Below are 20,724 nucleotides of genomic sequence, written 5' to 3'. Positions count from 1 at the left end.
TTTTTGTGAACAAAGTTATGTCAGCAAATATTCAGTTAAACCTAATAAAAACATGTGCTATTTTTGCAAAATCCCGCTATTTTAGGACTCTTTTTCATATTTCTCTTTTAAAATGTAATAAAATACAAACACATATGTTGAAGTGATGAACATATATAGACTGCAACCATGGTTATTAAAATGTACGCTAGGCCTATATTTTCCTTTTAGTAAGCTCTCGTGTTTTTGTTATCTATATTAAAAACACCACAAAGCAAAATGAACCCTTCAATAATGAACATGTTGATAGCAAAGCAAAATTGAAATGATGTTGCAGCTTTTTTTTGTTCGAGGAAACCGTGCTAATCATCAAATTCACAAGAATTTGATACTGACAAAATAAAAATTCAAAGTCAAGTGTACATATGATCTCAACAGTTTTAAAAACATTTCCTATGTACAATGCTTGGTCCACATTCGTCGTACTCTTGTTTAGAGATCCACATTTGACTGAACGTAGGTAGAGAAGCGAGAATAGAACCACCCATCCATACTGAGTACTTCCTGTCTTGTGGTGCAATGACCTTGAACTTCATAGAGCTAGGAACCAAATTGTCTAATTCACATTTCATTCTATCTGCAAGGCCGGGAAACATTGTTGACCCTCCAGATAGTACGACATTTAATAAAAGTCTTATCTTTATGTCTGTATCGCATTTCATGATACTATTGTAAACTAGTGCGTGTATTCCTGCACTTTCCATTCCGATAAAAGATGGTTTGAAAAGTGATTCAACACAGCGGAAACGTTCGTTGCCAATAGTAATAACTTGTCCATCCGGAAGTTCGTAGCTTTTTTCTATCTGAGAAGAACTTGCATTCATTTCCTGTTCAAAGTCTAAAGCGGAATAACACAATTTTTCTTTGATATCGCGAACTATTTTCAATTCAGAGGCAAAATTAAAACTATATCCGCGTTCAATCAGAAGTTTTGACAAATTCTTTGTCAGTGCTTTTCCTGCCAGATTAATCTGTTCAACAGCGTGCGGTAAAGCATATCCTTCATAAATCGGTACCACGTGAGATACTTTATTACCGGAGTCGAACACCACACCTGTGGTTCTGCCGGCATCGTACAATGATAAAACAGCCTGGACAGACAAGTAGAATGCGGGTAATTTGAAGGTTTCGAACATAATTTGTGTCATTTTCTCTCTATTAGCTTTCGGGTTTAATGGCGCTTCTGTAAGTAATACCGGATGATCTTCAGGAGCCACACGAAGTTCATTGTAAAATGTGTGGTGCCAAATTTTCTCCATATCGTCCCAGTTAGTGACAATTCCATGTTCAGCTGGTGATTTCAATGACAAAATTTCATTTTTAATTTGAGCTTCATCGCCAACATACGTATCTTTAAATTCCGATCCAACCATACAAGGATCATACTTAGGACGGCCTACGATTGCCGGAAATACAGCTCTTGGTGCATCGTCATCTGCAAAGCCGGCCTTGCACATATCGGATCCATTGTCAATTACAATGCCAATGCCGACATCGTGGCCTTGCGACATTTCTTTTCTGAAATATAAACGGAACTCTTTATATGTACAAATTCATATATGAAACCATAGCTTTGGATTGAACAAGTCAAATTGGCACATGCCAACCCGGTCCCAAATCAATCCAAACCAACATTGGTTAATCTGACCGGAAGTTGAGTCTACCCCAAAGCAACCGAGTCCGTCGTAGGCGTCAAACTTTTGTTATTTTGTTTTTTTCGTACACCACCCAACTTTTTCTATGTCCTTAAATATATTGATTTGAAACTATGAATAGTTGTTATCACTTCTTGGCAAGAGGATATAGCTCTTTGTTTTTGATTTACATGTTGACACAATGAATAACCTTTTCGGCTTAGAATTTCGGTAAAGTTGTTCGTACCACCCCATTTTTTATGTCCATAAAGATATTGCTTAGAAACTTGGAATAGTTGGTTTTCTAACACCATCCTATTTTCTAGGCAAGAGGACATAGCTCTGTCATGAATTTTGACAAAATGATGCCATTTTGTCACTTAGAATAACGATTAAGTTTTCGCACTTTCTCACTTTTGTCTGTGTACTTTCAGATTCAAGTTTTTAACATAATTTGTATTGTTATTTATAAATAATATCCCAAAATAAACTTGTTTATTTTCAAATAAATATTTGTTTACATTTGTGTTATTTCCTCCTAATATGAAAGTTAAAGTGAATTGGCCTGTTATACAAAAATAATAACGTTAATAGTATGTAGTATAAAACATAACAACAGACTATGAAAAAAATATAATTATAATGGATGTTGCTGGCAAGACTTTAAGTGGGAGATACATGGTCCGATATTACATTATGTTTATAAAGCAGATAATAAAATATTCTAGATCAAGATACTATTCTTCGTCATATAAATGCTTTTACTTATTAAATCTATTAGAACTTAAAAAAAATCAATCAATTTCTTTAGAACTTGAAAAAAATCAAACAATTTCTTTAAATAAGAATATCCGACGATACTGATACATTTCCATTGTTTTTTATTTTATCATTATTTGAGATTCTTTAGGAAAATTCGCCGTTTGTAGACCAGCTAACTTTATGTTTCTTATTTATTAAGGACAGCTAATTTTTATGACGTCATGAGTAAGACAAAAGCACCAATCGTAAAACACAGGGTCTTGCGAAGCATAATAGCCGAGGAGATCAGATTGCCATATTCGTTGCCAGTCAGAGTGTGTATGTTTGTTTTTATTTTCTCTCGGCCAAATATGGTCATTATAATTATACTGATTATTAATCACTGGTTAATTTAAGCTTTCAATTTATTAATCAAAACTTAGAATGCACAAGGACTTGCAGTAATTGCAGGTAATGTAATACTCTGACTGTGTACTTCCCGTCAAGGGAGGTAACAGAATGATCGATTATTTCCCTTTGATATATACCATAATTAATTATGTCATTACTTCAATAATACATTATACTTTTAAAATAATACACATAAAAATATCGGCTCAAAATATAAAATGTGCACCCAGTCAAAATTGACAATAATTCAAATATATCTAGATCGAAAATAATAAATGTATTACCTTTTCCTTAAAACCAAATATTCTCTCGTTGTTTAAATTGATCCAAAATTGTTGTTGTTTTTAAATTGTTACATCTGGTGGAACTGTTCTATAAATCTATACTACATATGGTAAATTTTTATGTTCATACTTCCATCGTCGTCAGGGACATTTCATTTAAGCCAATATCATAATAGTTAATCCTTTATTCAAATATAATACTAAATATAGATATAGTAAGTTATACTAGCAGAGCAACAGATAAGGTGCGTATTTGCGTATTTACGCAATTAATTTGATAAAATACGCAATTGATTTTTTAAGAATGCGTATCAAAACCCATTGAAAAAAATAAAATACGCAATTGTCTTAAAAACCCGTGCGTATTGTCATTTTCACCACCGCAAAATTAATCTGTCGTTCGCTCGTAGTTTTGGACAAATTATATCGATATGCATGCTATCCGAATATTCCCGAATCAATGCTAACTAATCAACGGTCTCCGGTCTTCGACGGTCCCGGTCTCCAAAGACCGACTAAGCCATATCAATTAAGCATGAGACCGTCAATTTGTCTACTCAGGTCGACGGTCTTAACAGACCGGCAGAGACCGTTGATTTTGCGGAGACCGTCATTAAGTAGGTCCCAGCTGTATCAATAGACGCTTTGAAGGCAATATGGCGTCGTACAAAAGGGAAAATGATTTGAAACAAAACAGTAGTCGGTCAGAAAACGAACATGTTAAAAATATTATGAAATATAACATGAGCATTTTATATAAAAAAATAAAACAATTGTGAAAAGTTCTAGCAAATTGTTTATTATATTTTCTTTATAAAACAGTTTTAATTTTATTGATATTGAAACCATAAAATTCATATCTTCATAATTGAATACCCAATTGATCTTGAAATCATAGGGTATCGAGTTTGGGAATACCCAATTAAATGGAGCCAATACCCAATTCCAAATGAAATGATGGAGTAATACCCAATTCACTTTTAAAGCTTATCTGTTGCTCTGTACTAGTATATGGAAAGTAGTAAAATCTATAACGGGTATAAAATATAGAATGTATATAAATACAAATCACGGTGGTGAATATGCGCGGCATATTTTTGATTAAAACGGTCCAACGCAGAGAAGGACTTTCGTTTTTCTTAGACCAGTACCGTTTTGCAAATATGTGTTGAACGAATTAAGAAGGGTCCAAATTCATCCATTTTATTTTGTAGAATATCTTGTTTTCCGTCTTCAGGCATCAGTGTTAACTAAAAAAAGTAATAACTTCAGGACAAAAATCTGTTTTTATGTTTTATTTAAAAATGTAATGAAATATGAACACACACACTCACACACGCACGCATTCATGTTCATACACAGATCAAATTACGGAGAAATCGTTTTTCATTCTCAAAGTCTTATATAATACAATCATACAATCACGTGTAATATGTGAAAGTCAACTACTATGTGAAAAAATAATTATGCATATACATGTATCTTCATTTGCGTTTGATAAAAAAAGAATCTATACATACTTGCAAAAAATGAAAGACAAAATATTTATACGTTTAGTCTAAACAGTTAGTTCTTAAAAACATTTTCTGTGTACAATACCCGGTCCACATTCGTCGTACTCTTGTTTAGAGATCCACATTTGACTGAAACTTGATAGAGAGGATAAAATAGAACCACCTATCCATACTGAGTACTTTCTCTCTGGTGGTGCAATGACCTTGACCTTCATAGAGCTGGGAACCAAATTGTCTAATTCACATTTCATCCTATCTGCAAGGCCAGGAAACATTGTTGACCCTCCTGAGAGTACGACATTTGATAACAGATCTTTCCTTATGTCTATATCAGATTTCATAACACTGTTGTAAACTAGTTCGTGTATTCCTGCACTTTCCATTCCGATAAAAGATGGTTGGAAAAGAGATTCAACACAGCGGAAACGTTCGTTGCCAATAGTAATTACTTGTTCATCCGGAAGTTCGTAGCTTTTCTCTATTTGAGAAGAACTTGCTGCGACATCCATTTCCTGTTCAAAGTCTAAGGCGGAATAACACAATTGCTCTTTGATATCGCGAACTATTTCCATTTCGGATGAAGATGTGAAACTGTATCCGCGTTCATTTACAATTCTTGACAAGTATTTTGTAAGGTCACGACCTGCAAGATCAACGCGTTCAATGGCATGTGGTAAAGCATAACCTTCGTAAATCGGTACCACGTGAGATACCCCATCACCGGCGTCGAACACCACACCAGTTGTCCTCCCGCTGGCGTATAATGATAGAACTGCTTGTATTGACACGTAGAAAGCTGGCGTATTGAAAGTTTCGAACATAATTTGTGTCATTTTCTCTCTATTAGCTTTCGGGTTTAATGGCGCTTCTGTAAGTAAAACCGGATGTTCTTCAGGAGCCACACGAAGTTCGTTGTAGAATGTGTGGTGCCAAATTTTCTCCATATCGTCCCAGTTAGTGACAATACCGTGTTCAACTGGATAATGTAGGGAGAGCATTCCTCTCCTGTTTTGAGCTTCGTCTCCAATGAACGTGTCCTTTGCGCCCATTCCTACCATGCAAGGATCATACTTCGGATGACCTGTAATTGCAGGAAACACGGCTCTTGGTGCGTCGTCACCTGCAAAGCCGGCCTTACACATTCCGGAGCCATTGTCAATCACAATGCCGGCAATATCGTCGTCGTAGCCAAGAGTCATTGTTTATTTCTGAAAATTAGAATTGCACGTTTTAATCAATTAATGCTCGCAAAGAATAGCACGTGCGATAAAATGATGGTGATTACCCGGGAGGGACCATTTCATGACACTTAAAAATTACAGCTGTAATAAATAAAAATCAGAGACACTTTTCTGCTCCTTATCAGTAATATTTTAATTATTATTAGATATATAGCTATATAAAAATCAAAAGTTCGTTGCTAGTAGAAAATGTCGAAACTGTATGTAGTGATCTACTATATATAAATTTCAGCCAATAGTATAACCAAAGTTGATTTAAACAAAGTGTATTCACGAGTTACAAATAATATGTCATTAAAATTTCTGAGTATGCAAAATATCTTATTCAAAACTTTCCACAAAACTGATATATTTCATTAATCTAAATTAAAAAAAAAGAAACAGCGTTTCACTAACTCGAGGTATAAATTATCATCTATGACAAAATATAAGCAAACACTTGATATAAATTTTAGAAATCATATACAATAAGAACAATAATAATAAAAATATTTCAAAGTATCGAACACAAAAATTTTCTTACCTCAAATTAAGAATTATATATTCGTATATATAACGTTTACAGCTGAAAGTTTGTTAATAATTCAAATTACCGTAAAGACGCGCATATTTATATGTTAGCATCCATTTGCGAATGTGTCATAGTCAAAAATTACATGGAGCTTTTCTACAAATTTTCTCCCTATATGGTAATCTTTATTGTTCATGCTTTTATTTTTGTCTGTGACATACTTGTATCCAGTCCATATACAGTACGGTTAATCATTATTTGAACGTGTTACTAAAAATAGATATGCTAAAAAAAGATATGATTGTATACTGCTTGGACTACGGTACAATGTCATAATTATTTTTTTCTTAACGACGTTACATTTTTTTAAATGAATATAATTCTGATGCAAATATTATTCTATCCTGTAAATTAAGATGATAAAAGTATTTAAGATTGTGATAAAAATAACTTTGTATATTTCTGATGTTTATTTTCGACATAGGCTTTTTTATGTTGAGCAGTATAACTACCCGAGCATTAAATCTATAAAAAGATCGTCCTTATATGATAATAAGTTACCCATATACGGATAAGTACATCTACTTACATACCAAAGTGTTATATGTGTTGAATAACATTTTAAGGCATTTAAAAACCAAAAAAAGATGTTAATAAAGAAATTGTACAAAATATTCTATAAATGGCATATGATATGCATAATAAAACATGCACGCAATACACTTACTTGCATTCATTGTTCAAAAATGCGAACTTTGTTAAAGATTATGTATTTATTCACCGAAAATAATATCAACAAAGGCCACATTAAATTTTTTTGGTGGTGATAAAATGGAATAATACTATAAATGCAACTGTGAATTTCTCTATTTTTTCAACTATGAAGGTCTCTATTATTTTAAAGTTTAGGAAACTATGAAAGTCTCTAATATTATCTTAAAGTTCAAAACAGCCACATTATCTGTAGTGTAAAAGTATGAATGTACAATGCCGAGCAATGTTACAATGCGGCAAAATGTAAGATAAGTTTTTGTTGCACAATTTAATTACCTCCGCTATATAGGGATGATGATCAACGGTTTTGGTTACTAAACAAAAAATGTTACGCATAACACTTGCTTATTATCTATTTTATTGTTCTTTTTTCCTTTGACAATGAACCAGCTAATCATTACCTCGGTCCCCTTTCCTGAGAATTGCAGGGTAAAGGCACCGCCTTACGGTTACAATTCCCACATACTCCAGCTATTTTGGCGCCAAAAGCAAAACCTATAAATTGACATTGCATGGCGGGAACTGATGGATGTAATCCCTCAGTGTCCCGTGGTCGGGGTCAGTGACTAATGTATACACACGGATAGAACCTGCACACTGCCGGTGTACGTTAGGGCCAGGGTTACAATGGTCTATGCGTACAAAATAGACAGACAGAACTTTACAGCATTATATTAGAAAATCTGATAGCAGGTAATTGAAAATTTCTTTAAATTGATTAAAAAAATAACAACAATAACATATTTGCCTACCAATGATTTTTTTTTAAAATATGATGTGTATAACACTAAAAAAGATCTCTATGTTTGCTAGATAGTGACGATAAACAACATGTTTATGTCTTTACAGTCGTATTTGTGTATAATACACAACAATTAATAACTTGAATCTGCCTGTCCATATATGGTAAATCTCATAATTATATATATGAATAAGAGCTTTTAAGCTATAAATAGATTATCATAACAAATAATGTATATATGGCTATATTTAGATTCCTATGCCTCGTTAAGCCACAGGTAGCTACACTGCTTTACATTCAGATGGCGACAGCCAATATTATAAATATTAATTATAATACTTAAATACTTCTTTATAGAACGTATACATTTATTATATATATTTCTGTTATTTTCAGTATTGAATATTTATTTGGTGAAAATGGTATTATTTAAAATTCTTCCTGTAATAGAATCTACCTTGATTATTTTTTTGCAGTGACGAGGCTTTCGCGGGAAGTATACTATCATTTCTATATTTAGTAACTATGTTAATATTGTAGGTCACGGGTAAAAATAAGAACGCGAGTATAATGATTTAACCATATAGGGTCATCTTTCGCAGAAAATATGAATGACAAACTTTCTGACGCATTTTTAGGCGTCAACAAATATCGCCGACTATATAAAAATAGACAGGGTATCTACTGCTGTATATTTCGTATCCCAAGGCACATCAAAAGCAGTTTGCGGAGTATATTCATATAATATTTTTGAGTAAATAAAAAGACAAAATAGGTAAGTAAAGTAAGGATATTAAGAAATTCTTACATCCATTTTCATTTGTCATAAATAGCTTTCATTTCTTTGCTTTTTTAAAGCAGAGCATAATTTTTTTTCTTTATGTATTCTTTAGATATAATTAAGCTAGAAATATATTAAGTACCCAATGTATCGTCTCAATTCCGGTATTTTTATTATTTTAACCGATGTTTAAAATATTTTGTATTAACAGACTATTACCCGCATTTATATTTACATGTATTTTCATTTAATTTTCAGAATAAACAATGACTTTTGGCTACGACGATGATATTGCCGGCATTGTGATTGACAATGGCTCCGGAATGTGTAAGGCCGGCTTTGCAGGTGACGACGCACCTAGAGCCGTGTTTCCTGCAATTACAGGTCACCCGAAGTATGATATTTGGATGGCGGGGATGGGCGGTAAGGATACGTACATTGGCGAGGAAGCCCAGAACGATAGGGGTGTTTTTTGTCTATAAAATACCCTATTGAACACGGTATTGTCACTAACTGGGACGATATGGAGAAAATTTGGCACCACACATTCTATAATGAACTTCGTGTGGCTCCTGAAGAACATCCGGTACTACTCACAGAAGCGCCATTAAACCCGAAAGCTAATAGAGAGAGAATGACAGAAATTATGTTCGAAACCTTCAACATACCTTCTTTCTACGTGTCAATACAAGCAGTTCTATCATTTATAACGCCAGCGGGAGGACAACAGGTTTGTGGGGCTGTTAGACATCGGTGATGGGGTATCTCACGTGGTACCGATTTACGAAGGTTATGCTTTACCACATGCCGTTGAACGTGTAAATCTTGCAGGTCGTGACCTTACAAAATACTTGTCAAGAATTTTTAAATGAACGCGGATACAGTTTCACGCATCTTCCTCCGAAATGGAAATAGTTCGCGATATCAAAGAAAAATTGTGTTTTTGCCGCTTTAGACTTTGAACAGGAAATGAAAATGTCGCAGCAAGTTCTTCTCAGATAGAGAAAAGCTACGAACTTCCGGATGGACAAGTAATTACTATTGGCAACGAACGTTTCCGCTGTGTTGAATCACTTTTCCCAACCATCTTTTATTGGAATGGAGAGTGCAGGAATACACGAACTACTTTAACAAAAGTGTTATGAAATCTGATTATAGACATAAGAAAAGATCTTTTATTCAAATGTCGTTTTCTTTCAGGAGGGTCAACAATGTTTCCCCGGCCTTGCCAGATAGAATGAAAATGTGAATTAGACAATTTGGTTCCCAGCTCTATGAAGGTCAAGGTCATTGCGCCACCAGAACGGAAGTATTCTGGTGTGGATAGGGTGGTTCCTATTCTCGCTTCTCTAACTAATTTCAGTCAAATGTGGATCTCTAAACAAGAATACGACGAAATGTGGGACCGAGTATTGGCACAGGAATGTTTTTCTAAGAAATTCTGATACTCTAATAACATTGTCTTTCAAATTCGTAAATATTTTGTTTCTTTTGTCATATACATTTGATTTAATGATACATGTATTTATATTTATTTGTTAACTAGAAAGTGTTTATTTGTATTAAGCCTAATGGTTTTTCTTGGAGTGAAAGGAATGAAAAAGAAAACTTCACTTACAGTTTACTAAATTTGATATTTTCTTTCAACCAATGTTGTAAATATACTTATGTAAATATTCATTTCAATAAAGTATTGTTTATGTATGTTGAGGTTAAATTTTTTTGTACAGAATTCATCAAGTATTTTTGATATACATGTATATTGTATTTGTCGAAGGGATTATTTTGAAATGCATTAGCGGGGTTAGGCTTAATTCATATTTATGTTTCAATGTTAAATTTCCCTTTTTAAGCCGGTGGTCCTAGGGAGCGTTGACGGGTAAACATAATATTATAAGACCACTACCATCCCTGAACAGGAATTTAAACTAAATCGATCATTTGGTTGGCATTTCATATATTTTAAATATTATTAAAACTGATGGAGACAGGTTCCTTTTATAAAGTTTGAGGGCAATTTTTTTACAGTCCACAGAACCTAAAATACCCAAAAACAAGATTTAAATCAAGTCAAAAAACCTTCTTGATCGAGATTCAGATATAGCATTTAGCTACTAAGATGAAAAGGTAATAAAACTTTTATTGGCAAAAAAGCATTTTTGTTAATTAGCAAAATCTAAAACGAAGGATATAAAGATTTGCATCAGTCAATATATATAGGATAATGTATTACGCAAACATAAGGGGAAAAATTTATCAATGTACAACAATTCTTACACAACAACAAATAACCCTCATAATTTTATGATGCTGAAAAGAAACAAAGGACGAAGTCTTTAAGTCTATGAGCTATATAAATTATAATATAGAAAAAAGAAAATTCTCTAGTACTATGGAGCACGTAAATATAAATTATTTAATACTGTAAACAAACAGAGATTTTACATTGATAACGTAATTTTGTTCGTTCAAGTCATGAAACTATAACTTTAAGAGAGTAATTGAAATTGTCTTTATTTTTGGATAATGATAGTTAGCAAGTTTTGCAGTTTCAGAATTAAGCATTGCTGTGCAATTTTCTCTGGAGAAGAGTCACTATTCAAGTACCCAGATGACATATGTCATTAAAATGATTCAATCTTTATACCCGTTATATTAAATATTTGAGGGCGCCGCTGAGCACAGTTTATGAACATTTTTTTTTTCGAATGTGGTATTATAATCACTATTTTTGTCTAGGAGAATGTCTTTCTATATGACGTGAAAACTGTTTAATCAAAGAGTAGTTATGAGAATATAACTATTGAAAGAGTATATTTTGATCCTTTTAATAATGACCGATCTCGAAATTAAATGAGTTAATTGTTGTTGTATGGAAAATTTAAACGAAATTATATTTATTCTTACTTTCACTTCCAATTATAGTTGTTTAAAGCTGTAAAAAAGGAATTTCCAGTACTAATACTGCTTGAAAAACATAATATTGACAGACACGGTCAAAGACCAAACGTGTGTTTGGTGGGTGTATTAGTATGCACAGGTTCCCATAGAATTGAATCAGACCATTTTAGTATATACCAAAGTAATAATGTTCAACAACGTATTATTCTACGTTTACGTTTTAAAACTTATAAAACATGACAGTAAATAATAAGTTCATTTTCTTCTGTAATACGAAACAATGGCCGTTTTTAACAACCAAACAACAAACAGTCTTCGGATATTGTAATTCTCACGAAGCTGTTGTAACATTGGCAATATAATATATTTACTGATCTTGATGAGAACGCAACGCCAACTTCGCGGACCCTGCTGCATTCACTACGGCTAATAAACGCAATTGACGAACATGAACCGGAACCAGGATATCACTTTTCTTTCTAAGCTTGAATGTAATCCTCGCCTTCAAGTTTACTTTCCATAACCACCCGTGTGTCTACTGGAACCGAAGTGCACGAGGAATTTTATCTATAGAAAATATAACATTCCGTCATGAAAATGCAGCAAAAATAATTTCCTAATATGGCTTTAATAAATAAATAAAAAAAAACATTATTCTGAGCACATTTACAACTCAGAGAGTTAAAAAAGAATGGAAGAGCTTGGACAGTTTTTAGAGCACGACAGTTAAACTTGGTCACATGACTAATTTTCATAAACTGTAAATGTAAAATAAGACCATCTGTACATATAAACATAATTCAACCAGAAACAAATGTTACAGAATAATTGATTTATCTCGCATTAACTGTAAAGTGTATTAGCTGGATATATGTTGTGACATTCCGTCTGCATAATATATTGTTCCGGAATATTTTATGCTGATCACGAAGAATATACATGTGGAGACATTTCTATGTAACAACAATTTTCTATTAATATGTGATTACAGAAACATTTCCTTATGTTTTTTTTTTTTTTTTTTTTTTTTTTTTTTTTTTTTGCCTTTTTTTTTTTAATTTTAAATAATAAATAAAGAAAGTTATTTAAATAATGAGGTATTTTAACAGATACTCTTTAAGTATCTACATTTCCTTCAAAATATAAAGTTAATCAAGAAGAAAATAAAGCTACTTGTAAACGATTAAAGAAACAATTAACCCTTAAATTTTCATGTTTAAGATATTTTCTGAGTTTACCACATTTACATTTAAATGAGAAAACATAGGTTTACCTTTTACCAATAATTGGTTTGAAAAAATCCCTCAAGAACGGGTTTCCATTGCCGCCATGACCGCTTGGGGTAACGTACGGGCTGTTTGTTGTAGATGACTTCTCTGTAACATCGGTCAGCTGTTGAAGTGTTTCTAAATCATGCCTTTAGATGTGCGAATCCCGCATCAACTTAACACCGCACATGTCTTTAAAAAAAAAAAATTTAAATTATTTTGTAATATTGAAAAGCATTAATTACTGCTGCGATTTGAAGTGCTTTTTAACAATACTACAGTGTTCATATTTTGTCTTTGGGAAAAACGGATAAGAGTGTCAAAATCAGTTCAGATTGCCGAGTAACTAGAAAGTAAGTAAAATCTTAGTAATGAAGATTTCTTGAATCAGTACCTGGAACTTGCATATGGTTAACTCGATATTTCATTCTGCCAGGCCTTATCGCCCCTCCAACTTAAATAAAATCCAACGTAACCAGTGTAACGTTTTTATTTGTCCTTAAAAATATAACATTACGATATGGTAAATATGATAGTAAATCCCTTAAAGTCTTAAAGCACTGCTATTTATTTGCTTCCAAACCAAATACTGGTGAGGCTATGTATTTTCTATTACCTTAGATGAGTTGAGAAGAATGTGTAATTTTTATTAGTTATCCTAAGTATGATTTAATTCATTGATTGTATATGTTTGTTTGAGATATATATTAAAACTCTTTCCCTATATCATTGCTAAATTTTTCTAAACTGAAAAAATTTACCTTTTGTGCGGAATACGTGGTCCGCAGTCGCGATTGTAGATTCAATTTTTCAATTCTGGTAAATCACAGCTCAGTATCTCCGAAATATTCTGTTGTGACTTGATATGCTTCTCCAAAATAATAGCGGCACAGGGATTTCCAATCCTATGGGGAATGAACAAAAATGAATGAAAACGGATAAAAATACAATGGATCATTCGATAGCGAACGATTTGTTGTTGACCACGATAATCACTGAGCTTCTCTCAGAATAATTTAATGAATTATCAATAAAGACCATATTAAATCTTTAAAACGTTAATTCCATGATGAGGATTTGAATTTTATTTTGCTTCTGTCTAATATTTAGAAAAATATGATGTTTAGTATTATTTAATTGCGATGTTAGATTTTTAAATAACTTATTTTGAATTGCTATAAAACAGGAATCCAGATACTCAATAGGACTGTTCTAATTAAGATCAAAACAACCGTATTTTATTCTATAAAGCCCCTGTATGTGGCGATTTAAGTATTCTTTCATACTTTCAGCTACTGTTGTAGATTTATACAGTTACTGGTAAAGTCAGTAAGATATTATATCAATCGATTGCTCTGATAAATTAACATGCATGATATATTTTGTTGTTGATTCAAAATGTTAATTATACATCTATAGACATTTATTCTACTAAAATTCCTACTGAAATTCTAATAATAACTTAAAAACAATAACCACGATTAAAAATTTCGTGTTTAAATGTGTTACTACGCAATTAAGGAGGACTCATTTAAATCGGCTGTATGCAATTTTTTTTGTGAGTGATCAATTAAGACGGTTTCTCGCGTCGTGGCGTTCATTTTATTATTTAATCAAAATTGACCTTCTAGACAATTACGTTTCATTCTAACGTTGTAAACATTAAATAAGTTGCAGATTAATTCATTATAATGGAATTCTTAAATGTGAAAGGCATGTTCGTTGAGATTGATAATTTGTAGAGAAAAACCCATATATTTTGGCAAAATAAGAAATTTTTTGAATATGAGATAAAACTTTAAGTTATTGTATCAACATTGCAATATACATATATACATGTATAATTAATGTGTTCAGTTTTTCGTCCGACAAGTAATGTTTGTTTTGTTGAACAATCAGTCCACATTTAGTTTCCGGAAAGAAGCCTCGGGAGGTTTCTCCGCCGATTTTCTTTTTTCTGTGTCCACGAAATATTTACCACTAGACATTTCCAACATGTATCTCCTGAATTCTTCTTTCTGCATGTCTTGAATATTTTGTTCTGTAACATGGGAAACATGTATCATGTTAATTTGATAATAAAGTTTTTGAAATCTAAAGATTTTGAAAAAAAAGAGATTTTTAGTGCAATGAAAAACAACAAAAATCTAAATATTCCACATTCATTTAGATAGGTCATGGAAGGGACGACGACTCTCAGGCCCCCTAGCACCAGCTTCAGCGTTATTACATCTTAAACATTAAAAGTATTGGAATCGATGATCTCGAATGATCACGAAATACTGAAATGAAATACGGGACAATTGTTTACAGATGCCATTAAATTGATATTTAATACCGAAAGGCCCATTGTGCATCAGAAATGCTATCATTTTTTTTAAACCTTATTTTTGGTATCTTGTTACATTTTCCACCAAAATACTAAGTAGTTATATTCATGAACTATCACTTTATCTTTTGGCAATAGGGGTAATTATAATGAAACAGTATTTTTATGGAAGTCAAAATACTACTTTGTTTACATTTTGTTACATTTACAACACATAACTTCCACGACTACTGTACTCAGTTATAAAACAGCCAACATGCTTTGACTCCATTATTTAACACAAGTTTGACATTTCGACTGTAAAGAATTGAAAAATAATGAATTTCTGAGGCATAATGGGCCTTTAAAAATCATATACATGTATATTTATGATATATTCTTTTTACAAAAAGAATATATATAAAACAAATAAAGTATACAATTCTTAAGAATACATTACCAATGATTTCCTGTCTAGTTCCGGCTGAAGGACCTTCATAATCGTCGGGTAAATATTCATCAGGGAACACTTCCGTACCAAGTTCCTCGTAAATCTTTACCAAACTTTTACCATGGGAGTGCATCTTAAATAAAAACAAATATTTACTCAACACTGGTGTCAAAAAGGCTTTCTTAAGATAATGAAGTCTATGTTCTTCTAGAACCGAATGTGATTTTGACTTTGCCATCAGAAAAGACCAGATTGACCATGCAGGCTCTTTACTGCTGGCAGCTTAATATTTGTGTCACAAGTTGTAAATCATTTAAAGGGACTCCACTGAGGTCCAAAAGCCCAAAAACATAAAATTTGAATTTCTTACTTAGATCAACTGAGGTATTTTAAACAGAATGATATGCAAAAAGATAATTGAGAAAACACTCAGAAATAAATCTTAAATCGTATTTTTATGCTATTCTCAACCAAATTTGAGTGAAAAGCGTTGCATGCTTTTCAATTTTGAGTCATATTTCACAAATAATGATTATTTTAGAAAAAACGGAGTAAGTGAATGATCTGAAATTTTGCATAAACATTTTTAGTCTAGACCTACATGAATTGAAAAATTAATTTTGCAAAATTATTTCTAGTACGTCACGTCAAAAAACCTCAGTTGAGTCCCTTTAATCTTTTGATGAACAGTTCTAAATTCAAAGCAGGAAAAGTTAAAAGCACAAATTCAATAGGCAAAGGGTTAAACCTTTGACTACTTTTAAATATACTAAAATCTAGCTAAATTAGCCGGAAATATATAAACATAGATTATTGGCTTCTAAAAACCAACATTTGGATATCATGTCACAACCGGGGAAATTTCATAAATGGGCTTGACCAGCCTCTATATATGAAACTGTCCATTGTCAATGTTGGGGTTATCAAGATAAAATGCTTAGCACCTTTCAGTACAAACAGTTCATAAGTTAGAATTACTGTATACCGGAAGAGCATGATTAATCTATTAAGATTTCCAGTGAATGGATGTCATGCAATCATGCACTACAACGAGAAAGGAAAAACTGTGTTGGCAATAAAGTTTTTAGCACTCTTACACTGTCCTTAAACTTTTTGCTCATAAAAGGTAATATGATGGCTAACAAAGCATCGATGAAAACAAGCAGTTTGTACATATGGAAATCCTTGAATCGCATGGGTCACGATTTCTATACAAATAAATAGTATTGTAAATGTTAATAAATCCTTTTTATGATAAGACTTAACAGTTCAAATATTACTCCTATACTCCAAGAGAAAAGAGTAAAACACATTTTTAAACAATATTTGTTTAAATTTGTTTAAATTCTTTCGCATAATAATTATAAAGATGTATATATAAACTCACATGATTCGACAGCCATTGTGTGCGACTACGAAAATCAACTAAAATCGCACATAAATATCCTCCAGATTTTATTTTAAATATATGATATTACACCTAACCGTGCAATATATTTGATCACACATTTCTTGAGTATCTTTGTTTATTTTAAAAGTTAATGAGAACTACAAACTGTAGCTATTAGTACTTGGGCAATAGATCCATCACCCGCGGTCATCTGATCTTGACACGTATGCATACGCAATTAATTTAATTCCTTCAGGTCGCATATAAATGTAAGTTCATAAAGTGGCACATGTATTCAAATAAAACAAATATAAATTGATACTGATTTCTAGACAGTGGTGCGTTTTATTTTATTCAATACAGACAGAATTGGCGAACTTACTGCATAAAACGCGGATGCAATTAAGTTTTAACTTTGCACTCTAAATATTATGAGTTTATAGACCTTTTCCCTTAGAAACGGATGATGCATTTTGTGCATTCTGCGTAGGGTTAAAACCAAATAACGACAGAATACAATTCATCATACTTTAAGGCTTTCTTAGGCGTGATTTCAAGTTATGTCACCAAGGGGATGACTTAAAGTGGTCAGTATGATATTTATAAAAGAACTATGCAAAAATATGCAACGGCAATAATAATTCAATGATTGAAAAGCGCATGTTTAAGGTTTCATTAGATGACTTTTTCTATCAGTAATTTAATTTGAAACAGCAGGATGTATTTGTACGAACTATTTCAACAACAAGTTAACTCTTTATTTACTAATGGATATGTTTCCACATATTTTCAACAATTAACAATTATCTCAATGTCAGGGGGAATTCTTGAACAATCATTTTTTCCATGCATTTTATGCTAATCTTGCACTAGATTTCGTATGTCTGTTATAACTACTAGGCATGGATTATCTATGATTTCTATGTCTAGATTATCTATGATTTCTATGCCTAGATTTATATGAATTCTATGCGTAGATTGAATATGAATTCTAGGCCTAGATCACCTACCTTGTAGGTCTAGATAATAAAGGTTTAGATAATCTATGTCTTGACAAGAGTAGCTTTAAAGTGGCATAATGCTCAGTTTTTGCTGCCGAGTGGAGCTAAATTGGCTTTATATTTAAACAAGAGCTGTCACAGGAGACAGCACGCTTCACTAATAAAATACTAGACACAGAAAAGGAAGACAAAAGTAAAAAAAGAATGATGATGTAAATATATTTTTGTAGAGGTATCTAGAAAGCACTCAAATGCTCAACATTTCTGCACCACATAATATGCATGTGACCATGTCAATAAGAGTTAAACGGAAAATCCTTTCTTCTAATGGAAAAGACAACACTTTGAAATCCAAAATCAATCCTGTCAGTACTAAAAATAATAAGAGCAAAAGTGTATAACGTTTTTAAGTACAAATCAAGATCAAAGAGAAAACAACTCTTGAAAAAAAACATGCTAGATTTATAACCATTGTCATAGCTGTAAGATACCACTTACTTATTTCACAATAAATGCTTACATTCTCATTCATTTCCTAGGAAGTTTGCACACTGTCTTAATGAAGGTGAAAACATTGTGTTTAACAAAAGACAAAACAAGATTACACTAAAGGTTAGAGAATACACAAAGTAACAGAAAAAAGACCATTCATACTTTGATTATTCTGCATATCCTGCCCCGCAATAAATTAGATTCGGAGCATGATGTGTTACCATTGTTTGTGTATGTGCGTGTGTGTTTGAAAGGTATATACATGTATTTTGTGTACAATTCAAACCTTTCGCATGCAAGATAGGATTTCAAAATAAATTTGTTTACGTCACTACAATACCCAGACAATGTGTTGTGTGCAAGACTAATGTCCATAACTCAAATGTCAATGTCACATTTGGGGATTGAACTTAGTGTATTTCACATATAGTTGGTTTAAACATATGTATTTAGGCTCGATTGCGAAACAAATTCTTGCAACTAACATGAATTACTTTCGCGTACGCTTCCTGAAACCAACCAGCACTGATGTCATACTGACGACCCGATTATCGCTCGAACCAATGATCCCTGGGTAGAAATGCAGACACCCTAACCACTTGGTCGCTTGAAATATGTAAATCATTGATGTCAGCGGTCAAAGGTCTAAAATAGAAAAAAACGGAATCCTAAATAACTTTAAAAAAGACATAGCTGAAGACTCGCTTTGATTAAGCCTATTTATGGACAGTACTAATAAGTGCAAATAACCGTCAACGCCCACGAGCACTGGTTTAAGCAGATTTTAATATAAATTTAAGAGTATGAAAATGATGATATTTTTTTAGTTTAAGAAACATCCGCAGTTGAGTTCATACGGCGATTAACATCGAACGTCCAATCCTCCTAGTTTTAAACGTTGTCATTACTTGATGGATTGTCTAAAGAAATGGCAGATGGTTTTATCCTTAAGAATGTTGTTTCTTAATAAGTCAATCCATTTATTAATAACAAAGTAATAGCCATTTATAGCAGAAAAATGAAGAAAATTTCAATAATTTGACTTTCAATGTCAATGCCATTTATGGATAAAGGTCAATTTCTGTCTGTTTAACTTGAAGGTCTATCCTAAAAGATTGTTGTTTTCAGGTTTGAAGAAAATGCGTTGAGAGTTATAGCCACTAATAGCAAAACTGAGCAAAAATCAAGCAAAGTTTAGACTCTAAAACCATAAAAAGTTATGATCAGCGTAAATTTTTTGGGGACGGCAATGACACGACAACGCGAACATGACTGTAACAATACTTCTATTTCTATCTTCGAAAACAAGTCGAGCGCTAAAAAAATGACATCCATGTTCATTTAACTTATTTCTGGCTTACAGACGACCCTTGGTATGACCATTATATTGTTATAAATCAGAGATAGTTTTGTTCAGGAGATTTTTAAGTAACATCATTGGATAATATAAACTGTGTTGCTTCCGTCCGTCCACCTGTTCATCCATCTGTTGTCATATTCTGTCGCACATAGCTCAAAAGTATTTGACATAGAGTCATGAAACTTCACAGGAATGTTACTCAGTATGTGAAGTTATCCACCTGTGGATTAATTCAGTATTTGTAGAGTTATTGCCCTTGACGTAGTAAACATTTGCTAATTTTCAACTTGTGTCGCACGTAGCTCATAAAGTATTTGACCTATAGTCATTTAACTTTACAGGAATGTTGCTCAGCATGTGAAGTTGTGCACCTGGGGTTTTGCTTGTGGATTTATTTCATTTCGTCAGAGTTATTGCCCTTGCCTTAATAAAACTGTGCAATTTTCAACTTGTATCGCATATAGCTCAAAAAGTATTTGGCCTAATGTTATGAAACTTTACAGGACTGTAACTTGGCATGTGAAGTTGTGCACCTGGGGTTTTGCTTGTGGATTTATTTTTTTGTCAAAGTTATTGCCTTTGACTTAAAATTTGCAATTTTCATTTTTTGTCGTGCGTAGCTCAAAAAATATTTAACCTAGAGTCATGAAATTAAACAGTTAACATAAATGTTTGTCAGCATGTGTAGTTGTGCACCTGGGGTTTGATTGTTGATGTATCCAGTATGTATTCAGTAGTTGTAAAGTTCTTGCCCTTTACTTAGTAAAAGTTTTTTAGTTTTCAATTTTTGGCACGTGTAGCACAAAAGATATTTGACCTAGAGTCATAGTATTGACAAATCAGTGGAATGTGTGTGTGGGGGGCACCCTTGTCCTATGGAC

At 32.6% G+C, this 20,724-nt stretch overlaps 2 protein-coding genes across 4 annotated transcripts in view; one reads left to right on the top strand and one right to left on the bottom strand.

The window, feature by feature from the left end:
• The window catches only part of LOC132733613 (uncharacterized), a 36,814-nt gene that overhangs the window by 3,617 nt on the left and 12,473 nt on the right, over positions 1-20,724 (top strand). The window lies entirely within an intron of this gene.
• LOC132733614 (actin, cytoplasmic-like) lies at positions 405-6,494 on the bottom strand. The gene is made up of 3 exons (XM_060720277.1): positions 6,388-6,494; positions 4,946-5,831; positions 405-1,153 (listed from the first exon to the last, which is right to left on the bottom strand). The coding sequence occupies exons 2-3, from the start codon at positions 5,820-5,822 to the stop codon at positions 420-422; spliced, it is 1,611 nt and encodes a 536-aa protein (XP_060576260.1). The 5' UTR covers positions 5,823-5,831; positions 6,388-6,494; the 3' UTR covers positions 405-419.

This window comes from Ruditapes philippinarum, unplaced genomic scaffold (assembly GCF_026571515.1).
Source record: "Ruditapes philippinarum isolate M1 unplaced genomic scaffold, ASM2657151v2 ctg5169_1_1_1_1, whole genome shotgun sequence".
Classification (NCBI taxonomy): Eukaryota; Metazoa; Mollusca; class Bivalvia; order Venerida; family Veneridae; genus Ruditapes; species Ruditapes philippinarum.
The sequence above is the reverse complement of the archived record's forward strand: the minus strand, read 5'-3'. Positions and strand labels throughout refer to the sequence as shown.

What these genes read in the sequence shown, in the direction of transcription:
- LOC132733614 (XM_060720277.1), bottom strand. Translation starts at nt 5,822, where the DNA reads ATGACTCTTGGCTACGACGACGATATTGCCGGCATTGTGATTGACAAT. An exon ending in TATGAAATCTGATATAGACA is followed by an intron (nt 1,154 to 4,945) that starts TAAGGAAAGATC and finishes CCTTCAAATTAC; the next exon opens with CCGCATTCTACTTGTCTGTC.